The 26899-nt window shown below is 40.6% G+C and overlaps 1 protein-coding gene across 1 annotated transcript in view; it reads right to left on the reverse strand.

Annotated features, from left to right (window-relative positions):
* ANKRD13C (ankyrin repeat domain 13C) overlaps positions 1–26899 on the reverse strand; it is a 38349-nt gene that overhangs the window by 3219 nt on the left and 8231 nt on the right. The window contains exons 2-10 of the mRNA XM_063427913.1: positions 13277–13318; positions 10615–10719; positions 9545–9630; positions 9055–9100; positions 8656–8722; positions 6962–7106; positions 5090–5221; positions 3818–3979; positions 3373–3452 (exon numbers count right to left, since the gene is read on the reverse strand). Coding sequence (XP_063283983.1) covers positions 3373–3452; positions 3818–3979; positions 5090–5221; positions 6962–7106; positions 8656–8722; positions 9055–9100; positions 9545–9630; positions 10615–10719; positions 13277–13318 — 865 coding nt within the window. The remainder of the gene's footprint in view (positions 1–3372; positions 3453–3817; positions 3980–5089; positions 5222–6961; positions 7107–8655; positions 8723–9054; positions 9101–9544; positions 9631–10614; positions 10720–13276; positions 13319–26899) is intronic.

Below are 26899 nucleotides of genomic sequence, written 5' to 3' on the forward strand. Positions count from 1 at the left end.
TTTTTTGTATTATATATTCTTTATTGGGTTTTAATCATAACAGACAAAAAAATCCACTAACAAGACACACAATACATACAATATTACACTATTTGATTTCTTATTAAAAACATATTAAGCCTGTTTTCATAATTAATTGTGTTACAATTTAATAAAAAATAAAAATATATATAAATGCTCCTATTTTTTCCCTTTTCTTTATATATAATCTCTCTCTATAGTTTTAGGTTCCTGTTATTCAGGAATTGATATCTGAGAAAATGTAAAACTACATTAACCACTGTTAACTAGTTTCACCATCGACAAATCCATAATAACCTTCATAAGAGAAATATTAATGACTTGCACATAAATAATTATTACACAATAAACAAAAATACAGGACTTTACATTTAAGATTAAATCTATCAGTTGACGAGGAGGAACGTCCCGGGGAGTTGTAATTAGAACCATTAAATTCTTAATCTATTTTAAGATTTTTTTTTTTTAAAGTCATAATTAAGGGTTGATTAATATTTTCTATATCCAATTTATTTGCCCATTCTTCCCATATTTTGGATCTACATCCTAGGGTTTTGCTGATGTTCAGTTCGATTTTAATTTGGTATAGTAACGGTTTATGTATATTTGTCCATAGTGGAGCTAGAGGATTTTTCAAACTACGCACAATTGCAATCTTTACAACCACTGTATAATGAAAAAAAACATAGCTTGTTGTTTAGTTTTGGCCAATTCAGGTGCAAAAGAGCTATTTCTGGAGTAAAATTCAAATCTAAATAGTTTTTTATAAAAAGAAAAATCTTTTTCCAAGTGTTAACAATTTTATCACAGCTCCACCATTTGTGAATATATGTTCTATTGACCTGGTTACACCTCCAACATAGTGGTGAGTGTTGAGGGTACTTTTTTTTTTCTCATCTTGTCGGTACTACTACTACTACTACTACTATGTATTACTTTGAATTGTATTTCTGCCCAGTTAATACAGTGCATTACTTTAACCTTTATCCATGCCTCACACACCCTTCTTTCATATTTATAGTACAATTTATGTCTCTTTGCCATATTTGGAAATTTGTTTGTAATATTTCCATCGTATTTAACAGATCCTTACCTTTAGACAAAACTTTAGACGTTAAAGGAGGCTCTTGCAGGGTCTAGCAAGCTATTAACATAGCAGGGGATAAGAAAATCTTAATTAAACAGAACTTGCAATAAAGAAAGCCTAAATAGGGCTCTCTTTACAGGAAGTGTTTATGGAAGGCTGTGCAAGTCACATGCAGGGAGGTGTGACTAGGGTTCATAAACAAAGGGATTTAACTCCTAAATGGCAGAGAATTAAGCAGTGAGGCTGCAGGGGCATGTTCTATACACCAAAACTGCTTCATTAAGCCAACGTTGTTCAGGTGACTATAGTGTCCCTTTAAATCAGTATTTATAATATTGAAAAGTTTGTCTGTTATGCCCGGTTTGTCTTTCAGTAAATTGGACGCTATATAATTTTTTTTTTTTTTAAATCTTAGATAATTAAAATCTCTGATTCTGAAATTTGGTATTCTTGAACAATCAGTGGAAAAGGTTTTACTATTCCTGCTATTAAAATTTGCTCTATCTCCACCCCTTCAAGCCCAAGTCCATAATATAATGTTCCAAAGAAACTAAATGAATATATTCTGGAATCTGGTTTAATAAACCACATTTATTTTTTAATCTAATCCAGAAACCGATAAGGTGATCCAAAACAGTGCTAGAGTCTCTGGCCATTAATATCTTCGAGTCCTTTGATTGCCATAGAAAAGAACAAATCCTTTAGGTGGCAAGATTCGGTCTCAATTTCATACCATGACTCTTCTTCTTTTTGTGTAATATAGATAGATAATCATGCTAGCCGAGAAAGACATTTTTAACTAACAGGAATTTAATGTGAGCTAGCAATTTAATGGCCATTGGAGTGGTACTAAAAACCTCTTGCTATTTAAATGTGCCAAATAATTTGGGATAGTGCTTTTGTTCTATGAATTTAGGCTGATTAAAACAAATAACTTAACCCCTGTGTGATGTCACACACTACCGCTTACCGATGCAGTGTTCCAGTACAATGCCATAATCAGCATAAATGGGGTTACGCTTAATCGTGTCAAAGTGTGATGCTGGTCAATAAGGTGACACATATAGGGACACTTCAACAAATAGCTCATCAGTAAAGCAAGCAGTCATTACAAAAGGATGATAGGTCTCCAATTTTACCCTATAAGAGTTCAAAAACATCTAGCAAAAGGTTCTCAAGAGAAGCAACAGAAAAACATATAGGGTCTTTGAAATAGAACGCACTAGGCCTGTGAAATTCACAGCTAAAGTACTATATGTGCCTTAAATTAGGCAGAAAATGGGGATGAAATGGCCAAGTGTTAAGATTCAAAATACACCATTATACACAGCTCAACATTTTTTACAAATGCTACGCCCTGTTGGGTGGTCATTATTCATTATTCCGCACACCAAACAGCAAGTTTTTGGATTTGAAACCAATACACACCTTGCAATATTTGCCCAATAACTTACTTCAAACTAATAAATATGAGGCATTTGACAACCAGGAATAATTAAATAAATAAAAACAAACAAACAAACGTAGATTTGCTGAAAGGAATACTCTAAACACCAAAACAACTTTAGCTTAATGAGGCAGTTTGGGCGTAAAAATCACGCAACTGCAGTCTCACTGCTCAATTCTCTGCCATTTAGGAGCTAAATCACGGTTTATGCAGCCCTAGTCACACTTCCCCATGCTGTGACTGACACAGCCTGCATGAAAAAAATGGTTTCATTTCCGAATCAGTACAGTGTGTTTATTTCAGACTTTTTTAGGTCAGGCTAATGTTAATTGAACAGCAGGGTCCTGTAGGCTCTAGCAGGCTATTAACAGAGCTAGAGACAACATTCTAAATTAAATGGACTGTGCAATAAAAAATGCTTAAATTACATCTCAACTCAGGAAATGTGTAGGTCACATGAATGGAAGGTGTGACTAGGGCTTCATAAACAAAGTGATCTAAATTGTAAATGGCAGAGAACAGACTGCCGGGGCAGGATCTATACATCAAAACTACTCCAATAAGCTAAAGTTGTTCTAGTGCTTATTGTGTACCTTTCAGCTGCAATAATTTTGTAGAGGCAAACAGAGAGAAAAAAAAAAAATAAAAAAAAAATGTCCTATTTGTTAATACATACAATATGTAAAAGTGCATCTAAATAGAATTGAAGTGTTACAGTTGTCAAGAAGAACCAGTCACAAACACAAGGCATTTTGTAAAAATGTTGTCATGAAGGAGTCAACAAAATAGAAGTAAAAACATAACTATCGATACATACTTTCCATTTTCAGCAGCTGTATACTCTTCCCAAGTGATTGTGTTAGGAGGAGGAGGTGTGAGAGATTGTCTCCGCACAGGCTGCATTGTAAAACGGATAAATAAGAATAGCAATCAGACTTGGCTTAGAACCTTTTTCATACCTCCCTAGCAAGCAGTGTTATGCAACCAAACCGCTCATTCACTGACCATTTATAGAGGGCCCCTACCCCAAGATTCCATGGACACCTCCATTTGTCTAACATACATTTAGTCATTCCAACACTTCACCAGCAGCCTAAAGGCACACCTTACAATTAGATACTATCTCAACAGGTCTGTCTTCTTCCCCAGCAAGCCATCTCTATCCATAAATTATACTCGGATCACTAGCCATTTATTATTTGCACTAGCTGGCCACTCTTTAATGCTGCCAGTTCATTTGGCGTTTGAACTTTTAAACGTACCTCGAAGTTTTGCTCCATTAAATTCCCCCCTTTACTTAAACTCTCCATGATGGCTTTATTGCGGAGTATGTCTTCTTCACTGAGATGTTCTCTTCTTTTCCGAGACTCCAGTATAAGCCCATTTACCAAATAAAAATCTGCAAGGAAATTTCCCACTCGCTCCTAGAAATAATATAAAGAAATAAGAGTATAAACCACTACATTGGCAAATAAACAAGAGATACAATTTCTACATCATCAGTCAGTACAAGGTGTGCAGTAAAGGGGTTGATTGAGTATATAACTATTAATGTGCTCATTTTTTTTATTTATTTTTTACAGATTAAAAAAAGATTAAAATAAAAATTAAAGTGGTGAAAGTTTTACATTTTGCAGCAGTCCACAAGAAGATGCTCTATTGCGAAAAGCCGTAACGAGCGACAGCTGAAAAAACTGACTCTCTCTCTGCCTTTTGTTAACCTGGCCATAGTACCTACATTGTCTTATGATCTACTGATATTTAATGCATATTTATTATACTCATAGTTAATTCCAAATGCAGTCAGCATGAGTTTTTCAGAGATTCTACCTTTCTGAAATACTCTATTAATATTGTGGTGGCAGAGCCACTTTAAAGTGGCAGTCATCTTTTTTTTTTTTTTTTTTTTTTAATCAGTTTTCTCTGCCCCTTATCTCTTAATGATTATACGCCTACCCTCCTTGCCACTTGCCTTTATTGACATCGGTTTTCACATTAGCACCAGATCTCAACATGTGGGACCCTCCATGAGGTTTGTGTGCCACGGACATCCCATTGTCTGTGTTTATCCTTAGTGCAGTTTGAAAGCAACAACTTATTAACAGGCGAGGAACGGCTTATACCTGTGGCCCATCAATAATTAAATTAAATAACAGAGCATGGTACCAGCAATTGAGAGTGTCAAAATTATCCAAGCAGCCACTGGCCCAAACGAAAATCAGGGAATGTGCACGAAGTACTTAAAGTTCTAAAAACAGCTTGCGTACCAACAGACAGGCTAACTGATTTACTCCCCTCCTCATACACATAAATGTGCAGAACACTTAATTGTTTCTCATATTGGAGGCAGTAATGTATGGGTCTTCTAACGTCACTGTTATTAACTTGTAAATCAGGGGGCCATGCGATAAGAGGGTTCTTGTTCATACTTCTAACCTGACCATTCCAAGGGACCATGGAGTTGGAAGAGCTTCGCAGTAGCAAAAAAAAAAAAAAAAAAAAAAAAAAATACTCTGCCGCTGACTGGAACATACCGTTTTATCCTCTCTGAAAAGCCATCCAGTTTGGGCCCTTGTAAAGGTAATCGATTTAGTAGATAATGTGGCCGAATAAATGTCACTACTCATCAAAATGTCCACCTCCTCTTCGGTCTCCATTTCAGATTCCTGGAAAAAAAATTATTAGAAAGAGAATCAGATACAGGTTTAAACAAACCCAACTTCAGGTTAAGAAGAGGTGTGAAATGTAAAAAAGTCTGTATTTAATATCCTTGTATAATATTTCTATATATAAAAAAAATAAAACAAAAATAAAAATAAGGTAGTGTGTTTTGGAAACATATAGAACAGTCATTGTCCTTCATTAAAATGTAGGTAACACAAGTATGTGTGATATATATATATATATATATATATATATATATATATATATATACACACACACATATACATATACATATACACTTTATTACTCATCCCATCAAAAATTGCACAATTTCAAGTAAAACCCACATAATGGAATACCAACAGGAAACAACTTCAACCACTCAACATGTGACCAAATACGCTAGATGCCTGAAATTAAGGTTGTGAGATATTCCTCTCTTAATACAGTTTTTTTTTTTTTTTTTTTTAGAGTAGAAGACATTTAATGTTTTATTTATTGTAGGTTTCATTTGTAGGACAAAAAAAAAAAATTGTCAACTGTAATACATTTTACAAAAAACAACTTTCATTGCATTAGTCCTACAGCATTCATATTAACACTAAGTACCAAAAGCATTACATCTTAATGTATTAGTTTTGCTGCACAAATGCTGCCCCTTTACTCTGACAATATAAACAATTTCCCTTTCCAAGAAACAGTAACGTTTACATTTGTCTGAGAACACACCTCTGGTAGGGTGCAAACAATTTTGCATTCATTACATATGGATAAATATAAGTACAATAATTGTTACCTGTATTATGGCAAGAGGTTAAGCAAATCCCACAATACATGTCATAAAGAGGTTATACTGACATTTGCAGAAGAGGTGGGGTTACACAAGGAAGAACAGACAAGGTTTTGAAAGGAGTGAAAGCTGCTGGCATGGATGATTGCTTTGTAGTTCAGGCCCAGAAATTCTGCCAACAACATGTTGTGGAACAATTTTCCACCAATGGTGAAACAAGAACTCTCCAGATGGCATATGCAGGGAAATACGGGTGGGAAGAAAATAATTAAATTTCATAACTCTTGGCCCTGATGCGGACACTGTGTACCAGGAAAAAAAAATACTATCTGCCACATTACTTTATTTAAATGCCTTGTATCTTCTGCCACCAATAAGAGATATTTAAAGCTTTATTAAAAAAAAAAAAAAAACAGAAAATAAAAAATAAAAATATTTCTTGTGATAGCACTGCCACACAATTCTGATCTATTTGGATCTCTTCCCATCACCGCAGGAAGAGGGTTGTCACAGTGGACAGGTGGAGGGGAGGACTTTGGCAACACAGAGAGGGTGGACCAGACCAACACAGATAGTCTGCAGCAGCCAGCATGCTGACAGGAAGTAAAATGTAACATTATCCAGCCCAGTGCATTCGTTCTGAGAGGGGTAATGACACTGCCGGCAACAATGGGCCTCATCTCTGTATGTGCAGAGATTGAAACTGTGCAAAGAGATTCCAAGCACCATGACCACTTCAAATCAATTAGAGTAACCTTTTAAAAGATCAAACCATTATAAACAATGACTATTATAACAATTATAAACATCTGGTGTTTCTAAGCTGAAGAAGAATATTGCTTTAACGCCAACATTTATTAGCTTAAATTAAGGATTTACGTACGTGACAGTGAAAGGAATATATGCATTTTCTGACTTTTTATTTTTAGTCATGCGGATATCGCATGCTTACCTCGTGATGTATTCTCTGGTAAACTTTCTGTTCATTGTCTAATACAACAAAGGATTCTGAAGGAGCAGCATCACCATTAAATATGAAACTAAGATCCCCTCGTTGGCACTTCATGTCAGTGAAGTCTATAAGCGTGGTGTCCAATCTGGAAAAGAAAGCACAACTCCCTGATCAATACACATGTCAAACTAGCACAGTGATGACAAAACAGTTTAAAGTGGATATTTGTCAGGGATGTGGGTTTCAAATAGATTTTGTAACAATGTAAACCATACATTGGGTTTGTAAAAATTGGCAGCAAAAGTAAAGATTAAAAGACATTTTCCAAAAGCATGCGGTTAACTTCACAAAGATGGGACCTGCAGTGGATGAAGGAGCAAAAATGCAGCCACACACAAGCCCTCTTCATAAATACCATGTACCGATATAAAATGTTCAAAGGATCACTATAGGGTCAGGAACACAAACATCTTTCCTGACCATATAGTGTTAAAACTAGCATTTAGTTGGCTTGCCCCCTTAGAAAGGGTTAAAATGTACCTGCAGGCGCTGGCCCTGCCCCGAACTGCCTCTTTGGCTCACATCAGAATTGATGATCTCAGCCAATACAATACTTTCTCACAAATCGTCAAGGAGGCGGGCCGAAACGCCACCCTGGCCAATCAGTATCTCCTCATAAAAATGCATTGAATCAGTGGATCTCTTTGGGGAGTGTTAAGCAGCGCCATGCAGAGCATGGAGACGCTGAAAGTCAGTGGCCACTGGAGGCGTCCTTAGTCTTTAATATAAAACACTGCCTTTTTTCTGAAGAGACCGTGTTTACAACAAAATGCCTGAAGGGACGGACTATACTCACCAGAACAACTTTGTTAAGCTGTAGTTGTTCTAGTGACTATAGGGTCTCTTTAACCCCTTAAGGACCAAACTTCTGGAATAAAAGGGAATCATGACATGTCACACGTCATGTGTCCTTAAGGGGTTAAAAGAGCAAGAACAATATGATGCTGCAAGTACAATGGACATATATTTAAAAAAAAAAAAAAGAAAGAAAGAAAAGAAAATCATGATATACATACCAATTCAAAGAATCTATTGGACCCTTAAAATTTGTCTCTATGGCAAGTACTGACTTTAAATATATGACATTTACCTTCAGCCAACCCCAAACACTACGGTGGCTTTAACAAATAATTGCATGCAAATCCATTATGGTATTGAGAGATTCCACACATGTTATTTTGTGTTGGTTGGCTGCGTGATGTCATGGCCATTTGCCTGCTATTTTACACGAGAAGGAGGCAACACCAATCTTTAGGTTTCACCAGCACAATGCATAGACAAAATATATACCTAAACATTTTGAGGAAGGCATGTCTACTTTAAGTGCAAATAAAAACTAATCATCATTCCATGCAACACTGTTTTTGTAACTGTACTTTAAGAACAGGGAAGGGATGTGGGAATTTCTGCAGTGGATTTAGGATTCCAGTCGAACCAGCGCAACAAAAATAATGGCATCCCTTGGTTGCCCAACATCCTTCCATGAAGAGTTTGAAGAAAGAAAAAAAAGTTAACTTTCACCCTTCCAATTAAACATGCGCGCTCCAAAAAAGGGAATGATCAATGAACACATAACAAGAGACCTCAATTGTTATTCCATTTTTCCGCTCAGTAGTGAAAAGCTGGACACCCACCTGATATTTATACCTTGTTTATAGATCTTGCATGCATCAGAAGGCAGGATTCGGGAAAGTAAAGGCACTGCGTAGTGAATACATGAGAATAGAAGATTCAATACTTGATTATTTAATGCCGGTTAAAACAGAAATAAATAAAACCTTAGAAGAAGAAGAAAAGAAAAGAAAAATACCTTAAATGGAAACCCAGACACTTACAAAATGAATTAAAATAATTAAAAGAGGGCGTGCTTTAGAAGTAGGACAATTTAATACAGCAAGAGTAATCACTTATTTATACAGGAAGTCTCAATCTGGAATATTAACCAGATCTTCGATGACATAGGGATCTGTAAAGTCCATTTACAGATTCACAGTGTGAGAAGTTATGGAGAATCAGCTCAACATGTCACTTACCCCAGCTCTGAAAATCCCAATGAAGCTCCAGGTAAAAATCTCCCAGCTGCATAAAAGGCAAAATATAAGATGCAATCTTAAAAAAAAAAAAAAGTACGACAGAAGGTAGCTTTCCATTATTCATCATTTTGATTATCAGACTCCAATCTAAATCAAGGCTCAAAGTTTTTACTTGCCCACTAGCTACGGACAAGTTAAAATCCTGGCCTGGTGAGTAACAATTCACCCCTTGGTGCTATGGACCATTGAAGGATTCCATTGTCCAGTAACATTTAGTCCAGCCGAGTAGGCTAGAACTGAAAATTGTGAGCCCAGATCTAAATCATGTGGAAACTAAACAAAACTTGTCACAACCAGCAGGCCAAGGGTTAAATACCCCACACATATACTCTCAATGTGAAATAAAATACATTAAAAAATTCCGTATGCAAAGGTGGAACATGTTCCGATTGAACTTTTGAGCAACCAAAAATGCATTGCTAGATATTACCTCTTTCAGAGCATTTAATAGACGAGGTCTCTTTTCTTCCACACTCTCCCTGGACTGCTGCTTTAGCTTTCGGAGCAGTGCTGTAACTGAAATAAAATGTTACAATATCGCTAAAGATTATTGGAATATGTGGCATAGCCAATACCAAGAAAAAAACAAAAAAAAAAAACCTTGGTTTTTGTAGAAAATGTGACAATACAATGCTCTAAGAGTTTATTTTGGTAATCAAAAACTAGTGAATTCTGCTGAATCCAGAATTGTATGTCACATTTCTAAAATTGTTAAATTACAATCAAAGTTAGAAAGCCTGGTTGAATACATACTTCTTAAGCTTCCACCATGGCATAAATTTAAATGGCTACAAAAAGCACACCCAATATAATACACAGGATCCGCTCTCTACTTCTGGATAATATTCAGACTTCGAGTAGTCTACGAGTAAAACAGGTCAGTGAGCATAGTGCCACAAAATCATCAGGGAGTTACGGACCTGTGAGTTCACACTGTACTGCGAGAAATTGTAACAGACTATTAAAGGGGAATTGTCACTTCTTTGAAAGTGACCTCATTCCTCTCTCATTCAGCAAAGGCAAGCATAAAACTAAATTCTGCGTCATTTAAAATGTTCCTAGCATGACATAAGCTGCAGAACTTACTTTTTACCACATTACTCATGTAGCTTTATTCCCTCTTCTTCTAGATCATGGGGCAATGGGGGGTGCCAATAAATCTCCGATATTGCAAAAAGCTTATGATAAAAACTGAAGAGACTAAGCAGTAAACAAACTGTAGTATAACAAGTGGTTGTAGTTATGGTGTCTAGAGTTTCCTTTTAATTTAAAAGTACTTGAATAGCACCTGACACTCCATAATCCTACTCTGTGTGCAAAAGAAAAATACGTATTCAGTGAATACACCATTTATGGGTTGGTGCTAATAATAGTGACAAAAAACGTGAAATTAAGTTTCCAGCAATGAGACACTGTGTTATGATCAGAACACTTTCATAAGAGATCATGTCACATAACGGAAACATCAATCGCAAATTATATAGAACAGAAGACCCTTACTCATCTGTCTGTCTCCGTAGCTGATAGCCTCTGCCAGAGGGCTCCAACCCTGAGCATTTTTCACCTTCACAGGAGCGTTATGTGCCAAGAGAAGATGAGCACATTCTGCAAAATAAGAAAATGGTCACGACCAATCTGAATGCAACTATAACTACATACATATATCTCACATATACACACACACACAACTTCTTTAAGTATTAAAACTTAGCCTTAATTATTTGATAATAAAGTTTATGTTTTAATACTTAAGTTTAGCTGAATGAAGCAATTTTGGTGTATAGATCATGCCACTGTAGTCTAATTGCTCTGCCATTTAGAAGTTTAATCCCTTTGTTTTTGTTTTTTTGGTCAATCTTTCTTTATTAAAGGCAGATATGATGGGGTACAAAAGAAAAGCAAGGGAAATGTACAAGTGTTTTACAGCTTAGGGTTGATACATCGTTTGGCAATATTATATTACATTTCCAGGATAGCAATGCCTCATTTTTTACATTTTTGTTGTTAATCTATAGGTTTAAAATATAAGCTATGAATCGCAGAGTTACACAGACTTGGGTAATATGCAACACTAGGCTATTGGTTAAATAGAGTTTAAATGCTAGACATGCTGAACCGTTGCGTCATGGTTACTAAGAGGCGCATAGTAGTGAGAATAAGACATAAAAAGTACAATTTGAATTGCTAAGGCAAGCTGGCAACGTAGTACACATTTATCTGTTAGGCGACATTCGTAGATCAGCTAGGGCATGTTGACTAGCATGTCAATCTAGGAAAAGGTCTGTCTAGCAGCATATGCAATATCGTTGTTAATCTATGTACTCAGGACAGGAAATATGTCCACATTGAAGGCTAAGCTTTTCAACAAGAGTGTTTCCTTGTCGGGTTCCCGGTGTGGTAGGATCTTGAGTTTGGTGTCGGGCTATTCTCCCGGGTATCCCCGACATGATTTCTCATCTCTGGTGTGCGGCTGTGCCGTGTTTTTGGGGGTTTAGCCCCTAGAGGTACAATAAGTAGCAGGAGCCGAAGTGTAGCACAGCCGCTCAGCCCGAGTGCCAGCTTAATCCCTTTGTTTATGCAATAGCCACACCTCCCTGCATGAGACTTACACAACCTTCCTAAACACTTCCTGTAAAGAGTCATCTAATGTTTACACATCCTTCTTTACAAATTCTGTTTAATTTAGAATTTCTTATCTCCTGCTCTGTTAAAGGAACACTATAGGCACACAGACCACCTCAGCTCATTGAAGTGGTCTGGGTACAGTGTCCCTATTGCACTTAGTGCAGCTATTTAAAACATTGCAGTTTTAAAGAAACTGCAATGTTTACATTGCAACACTAAGACAGGCTCTAGAGGCATTTCTGGTATGTTTCCGAACTTTTGGTTCACTGGTGTTAAGACGTCCTCATGCTTTGCATTGATTCAATGCTTTGCTATGGAGAGAGCATAATGCACGCACAACACTTGCCACGCATGCACATTTGTGTCCCCTTGACTATTGGCGTCGGAGGAGGTGTAGCGGCGACCCAGCACCGAGGGACAGTCACTGGTATCAGTTAAATAAAAAGGGTTTTTGACTCTTTATTCACCGGGGCAGGCGAGGGACCTATAATGTCAGGAATACAGGTTTGTATTCCTGCCACTATCGTATCCCTTTAATAGCATGCTAGATCCTGCAGGAGCATTAGGTGTGTGATTAAAGTTCAATTTACAGAGCAGAAGATAAAACCTTTTAAAGTAAGTTACATCTTATTCAAAATGAATCCAGCTTGTTTTCTTGCAGGCTGTGTCAGTCACAGGCAGGGAAGGTGTGGTTAGGGCTGCATAAACAGAAACAGTGATTTAAAGGGACACTATATGCACCCAGACCACTTTAGTTAATGGACATGGTCTGGATGCACGGTCCCCAATCCCTTAACTCTGCAATGGTAAGTATTGCAATTTTTTGAGAAACTGCAATAATTACCATTGCAAGGTTAACTCCACCCCTATTGGCTTTCTACCAGACAGTCACCAAGGGACTTCCAGATCGACTGGCATGAGGACATGAAGCATCACCCAAAACCCCATAAGGAAAGCATTGCTTTCCTATGGTGGAAGTTCTAATGCGAGTAAAGCTCTTTCTGCGCAACCGCATGAGGACCTCCCCTTGGCTGATCGCCTGAAACAGCGCAGAGATTGAGGGGGTTTTCAATTGAACAGTGAAATTTCAGAGGCATGACCTATACACAAAAAATGCTTCATTAAGCCAAGTTGTTTTAGTAACTGTAGAGTCCCTTTAATTAACTCTAAAGCACTTTGTAGCGGGGTCGTTGCAGTTTCTACAAAGTCCCCAGATGGTGACCGTGCCGCTTTAAGCACCATTATTTCAGTCTGAGTGCAAGACTTTTTCGACACACAAAACATACATTTATTTTAATATACAGAGAAAGTTTTTCATACTTTCTAAAGCCAAAACCAGTACAAAATTTTGATCTATATGCATTAACACACAGAAAGGTAGCGGGAACATGTTATTTGGCTTTAATCATCAAGGCAACAGCTAGACTGGTGGAGTTATTAAATTGTAGTTTCACTTGTCACACACACACACACAATAGCAAAATAATATTGATCAAATCAAACTTGAGAGAGAAGGGGGAAAAAAAGCAGTACTCACCTTTATTGCCCAACATCACCGCAAGATGTAATGGTGTATTACCTAAATGGAAACCAAGAATTACTTCATTGTCAATTAACGCATCTATGATAGCCAACATCTGTCAGAATTTGCAACACAACAGCGTGGTTATAAATACATTTTAAACCAATAGATTTGCAAGGTTTCCGATTGAGAGAGCTGTGTTAAGTTGGCACCCCGTGCTTTTAAAAAGGTGAATAAAATTTACCAATTTGTTTGATCAAATATAATTTGCAATATCTCCAAAACCCAAACGCACAAAGCTAATTTTTGCTGCACAAATAAATGGTGAATATGTTTTATTGATGACATGGGGTGGGAAGTGGGAGGGGTTTGAGCAGATCAAACTCACAATATCACGGAAAGCAAATCCATACAAAAATTAATTTTGTGGCACAAAATCAGTACAAATGAATGGTGTATTTGTTTTTGAAAATTCAAGAACATGGGGTGAAAAATGGGTAGTTAGAACAAATCTAATGCTCAATATCTCCGAAACAATGCGGTACCAACGTTTTTTATTCACATTTTAAAAACATGGGATGCCAACGTTTCAAAGCTTATTAAGAGTACAATTCTTTAAGAAGGGAACGGTCTCTTTCAAAGTACACCATCAAATAAAACTTAAAAAAAAAAAAAAGTTAATGCAAATTATGTTTTTTTTTTTTGTTTTTTTTTTTTTAAGATGCACAGTTCTCTTTGTAATGTATACTAAAGATTTAGCAAATTACATCATAACTCAGTTCGGACAAGGCAAACATCACAAATAAATATTAATAAAACCTTTCAGTTCTCATCTCTGAATGCCCTCTCTGTATTTACTGCCAAGAGCAAAAGGACAGATAATTCCCACAGGGCCAAGATGGAGGTTTGGATGTCTACATTTAATTGTAACGTTTCATACCTCATAAATACATAATTTGTTAAATATGGGGATAAGTAAACATAAGATTATAAATCCTGGGAAGTGACAGTCCACTTTAATGTGCCAGTACCCCAGGCTTATGTGGAAAAAAATCCTGAAAGTCCCTACTTAAAGGGATACAGAAGACCCGATTAGAAGGACTGGCAAAGATCTGACACTTAAGAAAAAAAGAAAAAAAAAAACAGAATCTTTCCCAATATATCCCAATTAAAGTGCATAAGTGTAATTGCACTTATTTTTAAGATAATAAAGTGCTTAAATGAGCTAAAGTACATGTATTACAACACTTAACTTCCCTTCTAGCATGGGGTTACCCAAAGATCTCCTCAAATCTTCAATCAGTATAATTGCAATATATAGGGTTTGTCCAGCTAGGGGAGACAAGAATGATACAACATAGTGCAACATGGTGTATATTTAGGTAACAATATTTAGTGTGAGTGGCCAATTGTCACCTAAATTTACACCATATTGGGTTACACCGTGTTGCACTATGTTGTATCATACTGGTCTCCCTTAGATGGACAAAGATCAGACAATCCAGGCACCCAGACCACTTCAGCTAACTGAATTGGTCTGGGTGCTGTGACGCTTTTCCAGAGATTGCAGCTCTAAGTCTGCTCTAACAGAGCACCACTAGAGGGCTTCCGGAATCTAGGTCTTCCATTGGTCGGTTATCTGAATAATGCTTTCCTATGGGGAGGTCTAATGCGCGCGCAAGGCCACTGCCGCGCATGGGCATTAGGTCTCCCCCCCCCCACACGACGGCACGGGAGGAGCGTGGGCAAAGCCTGACCCAGCGCCGAGGGACATCGGCGCAGGATTCCGGTAAGTAGCTGAAGAGGGTTTTAACCCCTTCAGCGACATGGGATAGGGGCACTCCAGGATTCTCTAGTGCCAGGAAAACAGTTTTGTGTACTTTTTGTTTAGTATTGTGGAGTAGTTAACAGCATGCCCCTGCTTTGTGTAAATTCTCAGTAGAGACTTTTCTTAAATGAGCATACTCCCTCCCATTGCAACTTACTACTTTTCTACCTCCCAGTGAGATTCCAGATCGAAATGACAGCCAGACGACAAACTTTACAAAAGGAGATCTTACAAAAGCCTTTATAATAGAACAGTAAAGAACATGATCAGCTGCTGGGTGCCAGTGTGTACAGAAATAGACAAAATAATCCAGACATAAACAGCTATTTCAGTCATCTACACAGATTGATCAACCTACCCTTGGCCTGTTTTATCAAAGGTGAAACATCACGAGGAACTAACATAGCTAATTAACGGCTCTGCACTCTTGGAAGAAAATCTCATTGCAATAATCAAATTCATAAATAAAGTAGGTGTGCAAAAAGGTTGTCTCGTTATATTGGGTGACAGATCTGGGGCATCTAGCATGGAATTTCTCCTGCTAAAAATTTAAATAGCACTTTCTATAAATATTTCAGCAAGAGTAACAGTTAATACAGAAAACTGGCAGAGAGAGAAGGGAAATAAAACCAGCACAGGGTAACTTAAAATATATATGAGAATCACACTTGTGAAAAACAGATTAGAAAACTGCAGATTTTAGGTCAAATTAACCAAACTAGAAGCACTGCGAGAATTTATTGTAGCTCTGCACTTTCTAGGCAAGTCTCCACAAATTATTATTTAGTAAATAAAACACAGGATTTTAAATTTCATGGCTGCAGGGCCTAACCATCAAGGCCGACTGACGTGTTTGATATGAGCTCCTCGAACATCCTGCAAAGTAAACAGCTACAAAACGAGGTGACATTCCCTAAACTCACTCAAACGGGTACCTACCTGCCACTAACAGCTGGGGTGCCCTCTGAAAACAGTTTGGAGCCATACTTACCGGTCCACGGTCAGACTACGTTTCTGCTGCCTACTCCCCCAGCAGATCCCATGGAGGAGGAAACAGCGATCCTCCAGCCTGGGACTGTGGGTGTACCATAGCCCCCCCCCATAGTATAGGGGGATCCCTGTAAGCAATCTACACTGTTTAAATGCACATGTTTTGTTTAGCAAAGGCTGCACCGGCCACTAGCAGTATATAGCAAGCCAGTTTATGTGCTGTAGCCTGCGTGCGTTTTTTAGCATATGCTTGTGCAACTAGGTAGTCATGTCTGGAAGTTTGTAAAACCATGTTGTGATACCCCTATCTGGTGTACATCTCTCGTTCAACTCCTTTTTTTATTCTGTACCACTCAAATCAAATGCCTTAATAAAAGAAAGACTGATAACAACAACAACAACAAAAAAATAAAAAAATGTAATGGCTGCAAAAAGGTACAGAATATAGAAAGCTCTAGGTGCCTATAATTATACCGTGGTTATTTACAGTTATAGTGAATTGCAAGATCCACTTTGTAAATCAAACAGCTTTCATAAGATGAAATGGTTTTCCAAATGCTAAATATTTATGGCATGAAGGACATATATTCCTGACTGAAGTCCACATCTAACTAAGCATCCACAATCTGTACAAAGACCTAGGCAACCGGGGCTTCTGAGTTTACAGAATAAACCAATACTTAGAATTTAGATAGCAACCATTGGTGTCAATTAATGCTTTTATAGACTGGAAACCACACCAATTATGATAAAATGACTGCAAACTAAAACGGATGCCCCTCATTTATAGTGGACATAAAATTGTCAATACATAGTAAAAATTTTACAGTTTTTACCATTTGAAAAATAACACTTGTTATTACCAGTATAAGTCAATTGTTCGACTTCTACTTAACGAAAATCCTCTATCCAAATACAAAATAAAATCACTGTTTAGTAGATATACCCAAAATTTAAACTTGCATGCAATTAATTATGGATTTTTTTTTCATTGTGGTTATATCTAATAACCTCTTGCAAAGCCGGCCTTTCTCTTGTCTGCTGCCTTTGCAAGCCCTCCCCTTCTACCCCCACCCAGATTTTCTGTGGCTGTCCAATCACAGACTTCCCAATGCAGCTCAATTAAGTCTTTGCAAGGCAGGTGCTCTGGACAGTTGCCACTTCTTGAATTTAGTTCAACTGAGCTAAACAAACCAGGAAGTAACTGAACCTGTTGTCGGATTAACAGCAAGGGGGTTGTAACCTGATTAATCTATAAAAGTGTAAATTTCTAATGAAATCTGCACTTTTAGCAAAAGAGAAATAAACTAAAAAAGAAAAGACACTATTCACACATTTCAGCACGCTAAAGTGTTTTAGGTTGGAGTGTCCCTTTAAAGGGTTACTCCAACCACGGGGATCACTTCTTCATTCAGATGTGGTCATGGTGGTTGGAATCTTGCATGGGCAGTGTTTCAAAATGAAAAATTGCTCAAACTGAGATATCTGCACTTTTGTGCCAGGAGCAAGTTACCCCCGGCACACGAGACTTGGGGAGTCCTTAAACCGACCCAACTGCCCAAGAAAAATAAAATAAAATTCACAGACCCCATTATTGTTACCATTACCTACTGGTGAATTTCATAGACCTATTTCAAGCAAGGCACAATAAATGAGGGGGTCAAAGTCACCCTAGAGCCTCTAGAAGGCACAATAATGCTTTGCACCAATTAACCCTACAAGTAATCAAGTGGGTACCAAAAGGACAAGTACTTTTAATACACAAACCACAGACCTAGTTTTATGGATTCCCACGAGAGGGAACATGGCTGACACTTTCACTATATACACGAGGGACAGACTGCTGTCTTACAAGACATACAGTAGAACTAAATGTGCTGGCTCCAGCTGAGAGGGAAACACGTTTCATTTCTCCTCTGACCTCATCCTCTTCACAAGAGTTTATAGGGACAAAAACAGTTTGGATTTTTTGCTTGGGGTTTTCAGGGCATCCCGATGGAGTGCCCCCCCCCCCCCCCCTTTCCACAAATACCTTCCCTATAACAGGTTCATTAGCTTGACAGCTTTATCATTATTATTGATTACAATCAAAAAGTGATTCTTTTGGGCAGCATGACCATGTTACCAATTCAAGTATTTTTATTTGTCTCGTTTCCGATTGTATATCGCTGCGGAATAAGTTGGCACTAAATAAATAATTGTAATTTTGTAGCATTTGGAAATGTGGGAGGGAAGGGGAAAAAATCTGCAAGTTGACAAGACTTTCATTTAGCAACAAATGTTCCTTAAATAAATGCATATTTTAACAGGGATTTCCTCCAATGTGTGCGTCATTTTCTCAAATTAGAGTTGCTAAAAATAAAACAACAGCTCTTGCAATACCAGCAAACATTGCTAATGTGTGAGTATTCCTAAAAAGCATTGTATCATAATTTAGCATTTTACAGAGAAGCCATCTCATACCAAGGAACAGGGCCCAAGGTAGTACTATTTCCATGCAGAGGACTGCAGAGATTTGTAAAATAAAAAATTAAATATAGCTTGTAGCTTTTTTTTTTTTTTTTAGGTTATATGATTAAATTGTGTCTCACTGAAATTAAAATGTATCTAATCTGCTTCTTTACAGATCCCTCAATCACATAAGGAAAGGGAAACCAAAAGAAAAAAATATATATATGTATTGACAGTGCAGCTTTTAACCCCTTAAGGACACATGACATGTGTGACATGTCACGATTCCCTTTTATTCCAGAAGTTTGGTCCTTAAGGGGATAAAGTACCAGCGTTGTAAAACGATGACAAGGGGTGGAGTTGCACTGCAGAAAGCTGCAAACATGTTTTATTTTATTTTTTTGCTAAGCTAAATAGATTTGAACGTGACAAAAATACAGGGAGGACCACTATTGCACAATATACAGAATGGTGCACACTTAATTAATTCCCCATTCAACAGCTAATAGAAAACATTCTTAAATGAACACTATAGTCACCTAAATTACTTTAGCTAAATAAAGCAGTTTTAGTGTATAGATCATTCCCCTGCAATTTCACTGCTCAATTCACTGTCATTTAGGAGTTAAATCACTTTGTTTCTGTTTCTGCAGCCCTAGCCACACCTCCCCTGGCTATGATTGACAGAGCCAGCATGGAAAAAAAAAAAAACTGGTCTCACTTTCAAACAGATGTAATTCACCTTAAATAATTGTATCTGTAGCGGATTGGTACCGGGCTGTCCCATGACATGTATGAGAATAAGTGTATTTGGTCATATGGCTGGTTTAATGTGTATGTACATGTATAGAAAGCATGGTATCCGGGTATAATGACAGTTAAATGTATGTAAAGAATTGTATTCCTCTAGTTGTTCGGTAGAATCATTCAAATAAAACAAGGGAATGAAACTACCGAACAACCAGACCACCCAGGAATGAGTGTGCCTCCAATTACCGTTTGCAACAATGTTGCAAACAGGTAATTGGCAATCAGTGCAGTGTGGTCTTTGTCCTCTGGGTGGCCGCCATTCGGGAAACAAACACGTGGCGGCGGCCATCTTAAACTACCGAACAGCGGTGTTTTGCCGTCGAGTGTCTGGAACTAAAATCGGACACTTGACTAGGCAAACACCGCTGAGACCTCCATACTTCCAGAAATTCGTATGGAAACTACCGAATGACCCGCCGTTCGGTAGAAAGAGCCCCATAAACAAGGGAATTCATTCAAACCCCTCTCCAGGCTCTATAACACAGGCAATTCGCCTGTTTTCATTCCCTTGTTTGTGACCGACCGCAGGGCCAAAATGCATGGAACTGTTTTCGGATACTTTACCCATGCGGTCGGTCAAATCTTTGGAACCCCATATCTCACGAACCATTCATCCGAATGGGCTAATTTTTAAGTATGTTGGTCCCCCAGAATAGAGCTATCTGGGGATGTTGGATTTGTGGATGTACCCCAAGTATTTAGGGTACATCCAAAACTCGGGGAAAACTGTGTACACAATAAGGGGATTATGATGCTAGAGGAGGGGAGGAGATCTGTGGGAGGTTACTACTTAGAGATTGGATAATGTCTTAAGTGTTAGAACCTCCTCCCTTGCATGGGAAAGGGCTTTATAAGGAACTGTGGAATAAAGCTTGTCAGTCTACTCCTGAAACTGTGTGTCGTCCAGTTATTGGGATTGCGATGGGGATACTGCTGTATTACTTTACCTGCTGGAAACCTTGCCTATAGACTTAACATCACCTTGTTCCTGAGCCTCACTGGAATCTCTAGTGGAGAATAGCTGTGCAAGATCGGCTCTCCGCTACATTGGTTGGCAGCGCTGGGATCCAAACTCACAGAGGAACAAGCGTAAATGGAGTACGGATGGAGATTGATTTTTCTGCGCTAAAACGCTCCACGCTAAAGGACCTCCTAGAGGCAAGGGGTATACAAGCCAGCAATAAGAAGAAAGCAGTACTTGTTACAGAACTCATGGCAGAGTACAGAATGGAGGGCAATTCAGTTCCGGCACAGAGGGAGCCGGGAGGAACACCACAAGGATCGGAATTCCAGAGGCAGGTTCAGTTCAGGCTATCCTTTTATGGGGAAAACCCCCCAACAGAAATTGTTACCAGGACAATGGCCGAGGTACAAGAATTCATCCTAAGGACACAGGCACCAGAACAAAGCTCTGCAATTAATGTGCCACAGGAAGGTAAGCCTAAAATACCATACCAGGCTTTTAAAACATATGTGGAGGCAGAGGAAGATATAGACGCTTTCCTGCAAGACTTTGAAAGACTGTGTGCACTGCATAAAATTAACGCAGAGGACTGGGTACCTATTTTGGCCGGAAGGTTAACCGGGAGGGCAGCAGAGGCATATCGGACTGTACCTAATGACGAAATAAGGAATTACAGTAAAGTGAAAGAAATTATACTCGCCAGGTATGCTATAACACCCGAGGCATACCGGCGGAGGTTCCGGGATCTAAAGAAAACAGAGAAGGACTCGCACGCAGAGTGGGCATGCCGATTACAGGGGGCAGCGCTCGGGTGGGTGCAAGCTAGCAAGGCACGTTCTATGGAGGATGTAATACAAATGTTGCTGATGGAGCAGTTCTATGAGGGAGTAACCAATGAGGTCCAGGAATGGGTAAGGGACAGAAATCCTACTTCCCTTACCGAGGCGGCTAGGAAAGCGGATGACTACCTGGATGCACGCAGGTCACAAAAACCTGCAGCTCCAAAAGCAACCTTTAAAACATTCGGGGGAAACAACTACACCCCAGCTCCACCGAGACCGCTACCACCACCTCCACCACCCGCTGCACAGCCCCGGTTCCGACAACCCACCGCTGGCCCCTGTCATCACTGCCAGAAGTGGGGACATTATAAAAGGGAATGCCCACAGCTACGGGACCGTTCCACCTGGATTCGTCCAGGCCCACCTCCACCCAGGGCGGCCGCAGCCCACCACTACCAGGACCTAGTCACCACCCCATATGGTTCCGCAGTCCCCATTACTACTGTGGAACAATGGGAGGTACTGCACGAGGCAGATCCGGTCCAGGCCAATGTGGATAATCTACGGCACCATCGACAGACGGTATATCTGAATGGTACAGCAGTCCGGGGATTACGAGATTCGGGAGCCACCATCACTTTGGTACAGAGCCACCTGATTTCAGATCAGGCAAAACTGAACAAAACTGTTGCCGTCCGGGTAGCTGGGGGAGCAGTGTACCGGCTACCTACAGCAAGGGTACATTTACATTGGGGAGCGGGGGCAGGGGAAGTGGAGGTGGGGTTGATGCCACATTTACCGGCGGAGGTTTTATTGGGGAACGATCTGGGGAGGCTCACTTCTGCTTTTGAGCCCCAGTCACCCACCACAGGAGAGGTCAACCCTGTAGTCACCCGACAACAGGCCCGCACCCAGGACCACAACACACTGCCGGAGGTCCAGGTAAGCAACCCTACCCCCCCTCTAGAATGTGTCCCCTGGGCTCCACCTAATGAATTTGTAGCTGAAGTCGCAACAGACCCCACGCTTCAGGTGTATAGGGACAAGGTTGGCACGGGTTCCCCCGGGGCGGAGGGAGAGAAGTTTATCTGGGATAAACAACTTTTATACAGGGAAACAACCAAACAGATTACGGGGTTAGACCCGATAGCGAGGAGACAATTAGTGGTACCACAGCGGTACCGGGCTGAATTACTCCGGATAGCGCATGATATTCCGCTATCCGGACATCTAGGGGTTAGTCGCACCAGGTACAGACTAACCCAGAGTTTCTTCTGGCCAGGGATTAGCCAGGAAGTACGCAGATATTGCACGACTTGCGATACCTGCCAGAGAGTGGGAAAAGGGGGGGATCGCAGGAAGGCTAAACTTCACCCCTTACCCATAATAGAGGAACCTTTTAGCCGAATAGCGGTGGATCTGATAGGCCCCCTCAATAAAGTTAGCCCGTCAGGAAAACGGTATATTTTAACGGTCGTAGATTATGCCACCAGGTATCCAGAAGCAGTGGCTCTGACCAACATCCACGCTGAGACGGTCGCGGATGCCCTCATGCGGATATTCTCCCGGATGGGATTACCCAGGGAGATTATCTCGGATCAGGGTACCCAGTTTACCGCAGAATTCACCCAACACCTCTGGAGGATCTGTGGCATTAAGCCTATTATCAGCGCCCCTTACCACCCCCAGACGAACGGGCTCTGCGAACGATTCAATGGTACCTTGAAGCAGATGCTCCGAACCTTCGCAGAGACCCACAAGGACTGGGAACGATTCCTGCCGCACCTCCTATTTGCATACCGGGAGGTGCCGCAGGAATCCACAGGGTTCTCCCCGTTTGAATTATTGTTTGGAAGGAGGGTCCGAGGCCCATTGGATCTTATTAGAGAGCATTGGGAGGGAGACCGGAGCACAGATGGCACTCCCATCCTACCATATGTGTTGGCCTTTCGGGACCGCCTAGAAGCGTTGACCAAGACGGTACGGGAAAACCTTCAGGAGGCCCAGACCCGCCAGCGTACATGGTATGATCGGGGAGCCAGGGACCGTAGCTTTCAGGTCGGGCAGAAGGTACTAATTTTAAAACCTGTCCGACATGATAAGTTACAGGCCGCCTGGCAGGGCCCATATAAGGTGGTGGAGCAAAGATGCGATACCACCTATATTATCGGCCCCTGCACAGGGACTGGGGGGCGACGCATGCTCCATGTGAACATGCTGAAGCCCTACCACGAGCGTACTGAGGAGGTAACCGCCATCTGTGCCCCTAACACGGAAGAGTTTGACAGCTTACCCCTCCCCGATTTGCTGGGGGATGGGCAGCTGTCCGGAGATTTAGGGGAGGTTACGCTGGGAGATCGGCTGAGCCCACAGGAGCGGATCGAGGTACAGCAACTATTGGAAGAGAAACGCGACACGTTCTCTAATGTACCTGGATACACGCCTCTGGCAACTCACCGGGTCGAGACCCCAGGGCAACTACCCATGCGCCAGACGCCATACCGCATTCCAGAAGCGGTACGGGCAAACATGCGTAAGGAGATCGACGAAATGCTCCAACTGGGGGTGATTGAACCCTCAGACAGTCCTTGGGCATCTCCTGTAGTCCTCGTACCAAAGCGAGACGGTACGACCCGCTTCTGCGTGGACTATAGGAGATTGAACGAGAAGACTGTATCTGACGCCTATCCGATGCCCCGGATAGACGAGTTACTGGACAGAATGGCCAGGGGCCAATACCTCACCACTATTGACTTGTGTAAAGGGTATTGGCAAATCCCCCTGGCCCCAGACGCCATCCCGAAGTCGGCCTTTGTCACCCCATTTGGCTTGTACCAGTTTAAGGTCATGCCATTTGGGATGAAAAACGCCCCAGCCACCTTCCAAAGGATGGTGGATCGACTCCTAGATGGATTCCAGGACTATACATGTGCCTACCTGGACGATATTGCTATTTTTAGCAATACGTGGCAGGAACACTTAGCTCACATCGGAGCTGTACTAGATAGGATAAGGGAAGCAGGTCTGACCTTGAAGCCGGCCAAGTGTAGTATCGGCATGGCTGAGGTACAATACCTGGGACATAGAGTAGGGTGCGGTAAACAAAAAACCCGAACCCGCCAAAGTAGAGGCTGTAGCCCAGTGGCCCACCCCTAGGACTAAGACCCAGGTTTTAGCGTTTCTAGGGACTGCAGGGTATTACCGGAAGTTTGTTCCCAATTATAGCGCCCTGGCCAAACCCCTCACTGACCTGACCCGTAAGAACCTTCCCCGCCAAGTAAACTGGACCCCGGAGTGTGAGCAGGCATTCCAACAATTGAAAAATGCACTGATAAATGCCCCTGTCTTGGCAGCTCCCAATCCAACTAAACGTTTTCTTGTTCACACAGACGCTTCTATGTTTGGATTGGGGGCAGTACTGAGTCAAGTCGGGGCCGATGGCGGGGAACATCCAGTGGCTTACATCAGTCGCAAACTGTTACCTCGAGAAGTAAGCTACGCCGCCATCGAAAAGGAATGCCTGGCTGTGGTGTGGGCCCTAAAGAAGCTACAACCCTATTTATATGGACAGCCCTTTTCCTTGCTCACGGATCACAACCCGTTAGTCTGGCTGAACCGGGTGGCTGGAGACAACGCCAGGCTGCTGCGCTGGAGTTTGGCGCTACAGCCTTTTGACTTTAATATCCAGTACCGGCCGGGTAAGCAGAATGGAAATGCTGACGGGTTGTCAAGACAAACTGACTTAGAGAAATGATCCGTGAGCCCCCGGACATCCCCAAGCCGATCCGTGTTGGATCAGACTGTGTATGCCGGCTTGTGGGCAAGGGGGAGCAGTGTAGCGGATTGGTACCGGGCTGTCCCATGACATGTATGAGAATAAGTGTATTTGGTCATATGGCTGGTTTAATGTGTATGTACATGTATAGAAAGCATGGTATCCGGGTATAATGACAGTTAAATGTATGTAAAGAATTGTATTCCTCTAGTTGTTCGGTAGAATCATTCAAATAAAACAAGGGAATGAAACTACCGAACAACCAGACCACCCAGGAATGAGTGTGCCTCCAATTACCGTTTGCAACAATGTTGCAAACAGGTAATTGGCAATCAGTGCAGTGTGGTCTTTGTCCTCTGGGTGGCCGCCATTCGGGAAACAAACACGTGGCGGCGGCCATCTTAAACTACCGAACAGCGGTGTTTTGCCGTCGAGTGTCTGGAACTAAAATCGGACACTTGACTAGGCAAACACCGCTGAGACCTCCATACTTCCAGAAATTCGTATGGAAACTACCGAATGACCCGCCGTTCGGTAGAAAGAGCCCCATAAACAAGGGAATTCATTCAAACCCCTCTCCAGGCTCTATAACACAGGCAATTCGCCTGTTTTCATTCCCTTGTTTGTGACCGACCGCAGGGCCAAAATGCATGGAACTGTTTTCGGATACTTTACCCATGCGGTCGGTCAAATCTTTGGAACCCCATATCTCACGAACCATTCATCCGAATGGGCTAATTTTTAAGTATGTTGGTCCCCCAGAATAGAGCTATCTGGGGATGTTGGATTTGTGGATGTACCCCAAGTATTTAGGGTACATCCAAAACTCGGGGAAAACTGTGTACACAATAAGGGGATTATGATGCTAGAGGAGGGGAGGAGATCTGTGGGAGGTTACTACTTAGAGATTGGATAATGTCTTAAGTGTTAGAACCTCCTCCCTTGCATGGGAAAGGGCTTTATAAGGAACTGTGGAATAAAGCTTGTCAGTCTACTCCTGAAACTGTGTGTCGTCCAGTTATTGGGATTGCGATGGGGATACTGCTGTATTACTTTACCTGCTGGAAACCTTGCCTATAGACTTAACATCACCTTGTTCCTGAGCCTCACTGGAATCTCTAGTGGAGAATAGCTGTGCAAGATCGGCTCTCCGCTACAGTATCTCAATCTCTAAATTGAACTTTAATCACATACAGGAGGCTCTTGCAGGGTCTAGCAAGCTATTAACATAGCAGGGGATAAGAAAATCTTTAATTAAACAGAACTTGCAATAAAGAAAGCCTAAATAGGGCTCTCTTTACAGGAAGTGTTTATGGAAGGCTGTGCAAGTCACATGCAGGGAGGTGTGACTAGGGTTCATAAACAAAGGGATTTAACCCCTTCCCGCCGTTACGACGTTCTATGCCGTCACGCTTTAAGTGGGCTTTAAAGCCGTTGTGACGGCATAGAACGCCGTAACGGCTTTAAGCCCTGGAGCGCCCGGTATACTTACCTTACCGGCGCTCCGCTTCGGGAGGACTGCCTCACAGCCCAGGCAGCCACCCCACGGCAAATCAGGCCCCCAGGGGCCATGTGATCGCTTAAAGAGCGATCACATGGCCCTCTATAGCTGGCTGTGGATCTGCCAGCAGGGGGACTGTCTAAAATATCAGACAGTCCCCCTGCTGGTGGGATCTGTAAAAAAAAAAAAAAAAAAAAAAAAAATGTAAACATGTTGTAAAATAAAATATATATATATATATATATATATATATATATATATACATACATATACATATACATACATATATATACACATACGTCATACATAGTGTATTTTAATACTAATATAAATACATATATTAGTATTAAAATACACTTAAAATGATGTTACATATATATAATAGATATATACACATATATATAAATACGTATAATTACAATAATAAATAAAAATAAAATATTGAAACAAAATTTAATATAAATTATATATACATATGTAATTTCATTCTAACTGTATTTTGTTATTAATGTATATATTGGTAACAAAATACACTTA

The sequence above is a fragment of the Pelobates fuscus genome, chromosome 7 (assembly GCF_036172605.1).
Source record: "Pelobates fuscus isolate aPelFus1 chromosome 7, aPelFus1.pri, whole genome shotgun sequence".
NCBI classification, from domain to species: Eukaryota; Metazoa; Chordata; class Amphibia; order Anura; family Pelobatidae; genus Pelobates; species Pelobates fuscus.